The 6,246-nt window shown below is 37.5% G+C and overlaps 1 protein-coding gene across 1 annotated transcript; it reads left to right on the top strand.

The window, feature by feature from the left end:
- Nucleotides 1-603: 603 nt before the first annotated feature.
- Nucleotides 604-6,041, top strand: bet1 (Bet1 golgi vesicular membrane trafficking protein). The gene is made up of 4 exons (XM_036566444.1): nucleotides 604-765; nucleotides 1,617-1,726; nucleotides 1,840-1,896; nucleotides 4,678-6,041. Exons 1-4 carry the CDS (start codon nucleotides 747-749, stop codon nucleotides 4,831-4,833), a joined length of 342 nt encoding a protein of 113 aa, XP_036422337.1. The 5' UTR covers nucleotides 604-746; the 3' UTR covers nucleotides 4,834-6,041.
- The last annotated feature ends 205 nt before the right edge of the window (nucleotides 6,042-6,246 follow it).

The following is a 6,246-nucleotide window of genomic DNA, read 5'->3' as shown; positions in this document are numbered from 1 at the left end:
ATAATCTCTTATTTCAAATTATTTATAGCTCCTTGGTGATGCAAACTTGTGAAGTCATTGCTTGCACAAGCTGATACCAGTGATCTGAGGATATAAGGGCTCAGTTTGTGCGGGGCACACAAGCATTATTGTACTGAAACATTATAACTATAACATTGGATGTCACAGGTAGTAGTTACAGCTTATAAGTCTCATTCTTTTAAATGGTGATGCTTTCATGCTACAAAATGCTTTTTGCTGCACATTTTTCTGCACTAATTCTATAATACGCTGATTGCTGTTCTTAATGAGAGATATTTGTGCTTCATATAACCACCACTATTGCTCCTAATGACTACTTGTTAATAATAATAAAAATAATAATAATAATAATAATAATAATATAATAAATATAATAATAATAATAAATATAATTTGCTGCCGTGTGTAAATTTGCTACCCTTTTCAAGCGCCTTGCTTTTCAGTAGGTTGCGTCCTAATCCGGTGTGGTATGTCAAAATAGTACACTACCATTAGTAACACATTCGTTCATTAACTGAGTTAACGCTGAAAACCATAAAAACTACATTTCCCATGCCTTCTTGTAATGATGACTATCCGGGCTTCCGTAGGATGTCGTGGCGTGAGAACGTAGGCTGAACAGTTATTCACGTTCTTGTAGGAAAGAACGAGATTTTTCATTAATTTTGGGCAGTGGTGTGACTATTTAGGAAAAACGTATTTGGGACATTGTTTAAAGCAGTAAGATGAGGCGTGCAGGGTTGGGTAAGTAACTTCCATTAATGTAAGTTATTAAATGGCTCATAGTAGCTGTGTTAGCAGGCTGTGGCTACCTGCGTTTGCCAGCCGGTAAGGATCATCTGTGTAACATTAAGGGAAGGTAAAAGCATAAGCAGTGTTAACCACAGACAGACAGACGGATAAGTTGCAAATTGTTTAATGTTACCTAACAATATTTGTTTCTTGCGTATGTTGCTTCCTGTCCACATAGCGAACGCATTGATTTTAGCTATCCTACTTAGCTAACAGGCTAGCTGGCTGACAGGAACTTCATACGTGGAACTATATATCTAGCTAGCATGCTAACTAATAAATAACATTACGTGTTACGAGCAAAGATTATTAACCTTAGCCACAGTTTCTGGGTTTTCATTTGCTACCCTGTAATCTTGTTATGTAATCTGGTTTATTATTTAATGTAGGACGATTTCGGCTTGTAGTACTCCTGCTAGTTTACCTTTCTTGGCTTGCTGCTTTGCAGCTAAATAGTTAACCTAGCTAGCTAAGTGTCATCATCACAGCTGTGTCGAGCAGGTCAATTCTCATTCATCTTACCCCCTTTACAGGCACTTGCCTTTTCCTGGTGGCTACATAGAGTAGCTTAAAATGATACTCAAGTAATTTCAATAAAGTGACTCAAACAGAAGTAAAAGTACCTATTAAAAACTAAGCAGTTCTGCGTTACGTTACTTTTAGCTTGGTAGGTTAGTACATCAAGCATCTGCATAGGAAGTTTGATAGGTGCTGTTCCTCTTTTGTTGTGATGCTTTTCATCATGTAACAGAGCGAATAAAACTTTTTGCAGCCCACTTCTGTTGCATTTTAATGTTTCTCAGGTGAGGGAGCCCCTCAAGGAAATTATGTTGCAAGTGGGTACAGTGTTTATGAGGAGGAGAACGAACATCTACAGGAAGGCCTTAGAGCGAAAGTAAACGCACTAAAGCATGTAAGTTGTAACCAAATGTATAGCATTTAGCATATCACCGAAGATGCAAATTGTAGTGTTTTAAAAGCTGCTCAGTAGGTAAACTTCATTTGTTCCTCCTTGTATCCTTTCAGCTATCGATTGACATTGGGAATGAAGTCAAATACCAAAATAAAATGTTGGGAGAGATGGTAAGTTTGTGTATGTGTCACATTAACAGATGTTATGTTAAGCAGATGTTACTGGTACCATTTATTCTGAGTAACAGTTGTTTTGGAGCTCAGTTTATGCTGAAGGGATAATGGTGTTTTGGCTTACTGTAGGTAGGGCTGGGCAATATGACAGTATCGTTATTATGATAAATTACTTAACGATGTGTCACAGTATGCTTGTCTGAATATGTCATGGATATCGTTAATACTTAAAAACACTTCCCAGCTGCATGTTTGATTACAAAGATAGCATAGTTAGTCCTGTTTAATTGGATTTAGTGCAGCACAATATGTGAAAAGTTGAATGAATCATTGGGTTCATAGTTTTTATGGTATTTTTTTTTTTAGGGGTGCATCGATACTGATGCTGGTATCGGGTATCGGGCCTGTACTGCTCATGTACTCAAAGCACATTCTGATACCTACTGTGATATAAGCTGAGTGTACACTGCCATGTTAATGAACAAACAGTGAAGGAGGCTCTGCTCACACAGAGAAGAGTTACTGACTCCGTGACAGTTGGACACAAAGCCATCGGTCACTTCCACCTTGGCACATTCTCGCCAACACCGTGTGATTCTGTTTTTCTATACACACACAAACACAATCACAACCCCTTCCCCAATAAGCATTGGAGACATGCAGGTCAACTAAACGGAGGAGAAAAAAAAGTCGAAATTTTCTACCAAAGTGCCTCTATGCTGACTTTACTCTGTTTACCTGAATACAATAGTGAACTATAAATGTTAATACAGTGATTTTTCTTGAAAAATAGGCTGTAGAGAGACCGTATTGTCCTATTGTGTACCACCGCCTGGCTTTAGCTTCAGTGCAGTGTTAGCAGCATGTTGTTTTGAATGAAACAGCTTTAAGTGAAACTGTCCATAGACAGAGCTGTCTGTAGAGGCTGTGTTTCATGTATAAACTATAGGCTTTGTCTGTACATGATGGTCTATTCAAACAAATGCGAGTCACCAACAAACAAGAGTTCTAAAATCACACAGTGTATGTCTGGCTTTAGAAGACGTTCAACTACAGCTCACCCAGCCAAACAAAAGACTCTAACAAGACGTAAAACTTGAAACATGAGCTCGTCGGATATGTTAGCCTCGGATGTGACTCCTGCTGTCGCTGTGCTAAAGAGACAGTTGTTGAAAGAGAGGAGCAAAACTGACTTGTGCTTTACTTACATCTGCTTACATCTGTACAGAAGCACTTTTCTTCCTGCTCTTCTCCACTACTGTACTCAACCCAAAGCAGGACTAATGCAGCATAGCTAGCTAATGCATTACATTTAAAATAGCTAGAATTTAATGATTTAATTTTTTAAGGTTAATTGCACTTATTTAGACCAACATCTACTTAATTCTAAGAAGGTTACTCAGTATAGTATCAGACTCTGTATAGCCGAGTATTAAAAATATGTACTCAGTCTGAAAAAAAATTATGTTGATGTATCCCTAGTATTTTATTCAAATGTGGCTCTACTTTGTCTGCTACATGTTATCAGATGTCAGAAATAAAATGGGGCACCCAAATGGCACAACTGTCTAAGCACTGGCCCTGTCCTCAGGAGATTGGGAGTTCAGTTCCCAGTTTTGCTACAGCTATCTGTGGCATCTCTCCCCCATCACCCAGCACGGTGCTAGCCGGTGCAGGCGTCTGTTAGCTGACATAACAGAAATGGTGATTAGCGTTCTCCTCCAAGCACGTTCAGCAGTCCAGTGACGTTGCATTCGCGGCAGTTAGAAAAGATATGGCTTCGCATAATTTGAAGGAAGCACATGCTTGCCTTCAGCCTTCTAGCGCAGTAACTGCTTCACCATTTAAGATTTAAGGAAAATTTGAACAAGAAGCTGCTGAATAGGGAACCAACTTCAGCCTCATCCATTTCTACTATCTAGTTTTGTTATTAAATTACTGAGATGTCGCTTCGAGCAGGACTACTATTACTGAGGAGCTGAGTTTGGTGAATTGTAGAAGGTAATTTACTTTGGAATTATTACTTGGCAGACTAAAAACTAAATACATGGGAGATTCATACTGGATTAAAATCATGGACCTCTTCGGCAATCACTCAAATTACAGGACGTAGATAATACTGCTCTGGCTGGAATAGGACTTAAGTCTTATTATTAAATATAAGTGCTTTGTGAGATATTTTCAGAGTGCAACAGATACAGCAAACTTTTTCAGATTTTTTGGAATCAGTCACTGAGGTGTGAAATTGTCATTGCAGAAAAACTGACCAACTTTTCTTTACAATGTTGGTTATAAGAACCAGGGGTTGCAATGTTTACAGTGCAAACATAGTTATTTTAATTACTGTCCAGAAGAACCAATGAACCTGCTTGTGTCTTCTGAGTTTATATATGTAATTTTAATAATGGTAAAATAATGATGACTCTGAAGTTTTCTTTGGGTATCTGTATTTTAAAAATACATTGTAGGTCAATAGCTTTCCTAAGACTACAGTAAGACAATGTTTTAGGCATCAGGCTGTGTATTTAAATGTTTTGGGGAACACTATTCTGTGAGGCATTAAACGCTTCAGACGTCTGTTTCTTATCACCATCACTGTGAACAATTCTGACTCACTTTCTCTAGAAAGGCGCTTTTCATATCAAACCAGTCTAATTATTAAGTCTAATTAATTAAGTGTAACTATTTAGAAAGTCCCCTTTCAACACAACCACTTGTCTAAACGTATTCTCTGCGTCACAATTTTAATTCATTGTGCTTTTATCTGATATTTTGTAGGACACAGATTTCGATTCAACTGGCGGTCTGCTGGGAGCCACCATGGGCAGATTGAAACTGCTGTCCAGAGGAAGTCAGACCAAAATCTACTGCTACATGCTGCTTTTTGCTCTCTTCGTCTTTGTAGTCCTTTACTGGGTGATCAGACTGAGGTGATACCTAATGAATCTGACCCTTCTTTAGACCCACTCTCCCCTGTGTGCCATGGCCCACTAGATCGGATGATCAGACAGTTACGATCAGGGTAGTGATTTCAACAATAAAGATAAGGATTGAGATGATTGAGTACCATTAAAATCTTGAGAAATCTTTGTCAGTTATTGTGCAGTGCTGGAAGGAAAGAACTCTTAACATGCCAGAATTCCTCACTGCCACAAGTAAGTAATTTTAGAGTTAAAGGATTTCATTGCTTTTGGTTTCAGTATTGCTTCTGAGATACAATGATTTTGATGCAATAATCAGTGTACGTCATTGCTTATATGCAGCCTGTTCTGGGATTGATGGTCCTATATCTGACATCTGTGCCACAATTTAATGTGTGCATCATCTAAATGTGTCATTATTATGAACTGAATACAACAAAGATGTTTGTACAAGTGAGCAGATTTAGGCTACACTAATGCAGGTCGAATAGAGCACAGAGTAGAAAAACAAACTGGCAAAAGCTTTGTCTGTTTTGTCAAGGTAATTGTGGGTACTGTCAACTGCTAAGAGTAATTTGGCTTTGCATGGTGTAAACACATTAATGAGCCGGCCTTAAGGTCATCTTATACTTTCAGAATCATTAAGGAAGGTTGAGACAACAGCTACAAGAAACCTCTTTGAAATGTTTTAATACTGGATGCACAAAAGGATTTTAAGCAGTTATGGGAAGTCCAGGCTGAGACTTTTCTATTTCTCTTTTCAAGGCATATTGTCAGTGCATATTATTGAAATTCTGTTTTTGAGGCTAATGATGAGGAAACAAACTTGATATCATCTTGTTAAGCTTTCAGTTGGATTTGTTTAGCTTTTCTGTTAAATGGATTCACTTCTTGGCTATCATTGCTGTCGGAATAAAATCTCCATAATTGTTTTTAATGCTATTTGAACATTCTAGCCTCTTTTTGCATTGTGAGAATATTTTATGATGAATGGACTGAAGGAAATGGCCCAAATTTAAGACTTTTTACATTAACATACATATAAAGTTGTGTTTTTTCCCCATCTGCTGTTGCCATTTTGGAGATGTGAGGTTTTGTTCCAACAGCAGTGATATATAGAGCATCTTACAGTTATCTCTGTAATAATACATATTTTTTGTTGTATTTCTTACTTGTGAAATGTAAGTAAGGAAACAGGCATTAAATGTTAACTGAAGAGCATGAATGTTTTATATACTTTGTCTAAGGTTTTCAGAAAAACATGAAGGTGTACAGAAGATTTAGTCAGTATTATATAAAATAAATTGTTGCTGTCGAGCAAAAACCTTGTATCTCCCTCCCTTTTTTTTTGCAGTTTGAAAACTCCAGATATCTTTTGCATTGCATTCAAATTTCTTGATAAATGGAGTTACAGAAATGGTCCAAA

The sequence above is a fragment of the Colossoma macropomum genome, unplaced genomic scaffold (assembly GCF_904425465.1).
Source record: "Colossoma macropomum unplaced genomic scaffold, Colossoma_macropomum, whole genome shotgun sequence".
Lineage (NCBI taxonomy): Eukaryota > Metazoa > Chordata > Actinopteri > Characiformes > Serrasalmidae > Colossoma > Colossoma macropomum.
This window is presented reverse-complemented; position numbering and strand designations above follow the sequence as displayed.

What these genes read in the sequence shown, in the direction of transcription:
- bet1 (XM_036566444.1), top strand. An exon ending in AAGTAAACGCACTAAAGCAT is followed by an intron (nt 1,727 to 1,839) that starts GTAAGTTGTAAC and finishes GTATCCTTTCAG; the next exon opens with CTATCGATTGACATTGGGAA. An exon ending in ATAAAATGTTGGGAGAGATG is followed by an intron (nt 1,897 to 4,677) that starts GTAAGTTTGTGT and finishes GATATTTTGTAG; the next exon opens with GACACAGATTTCGATTCAAC.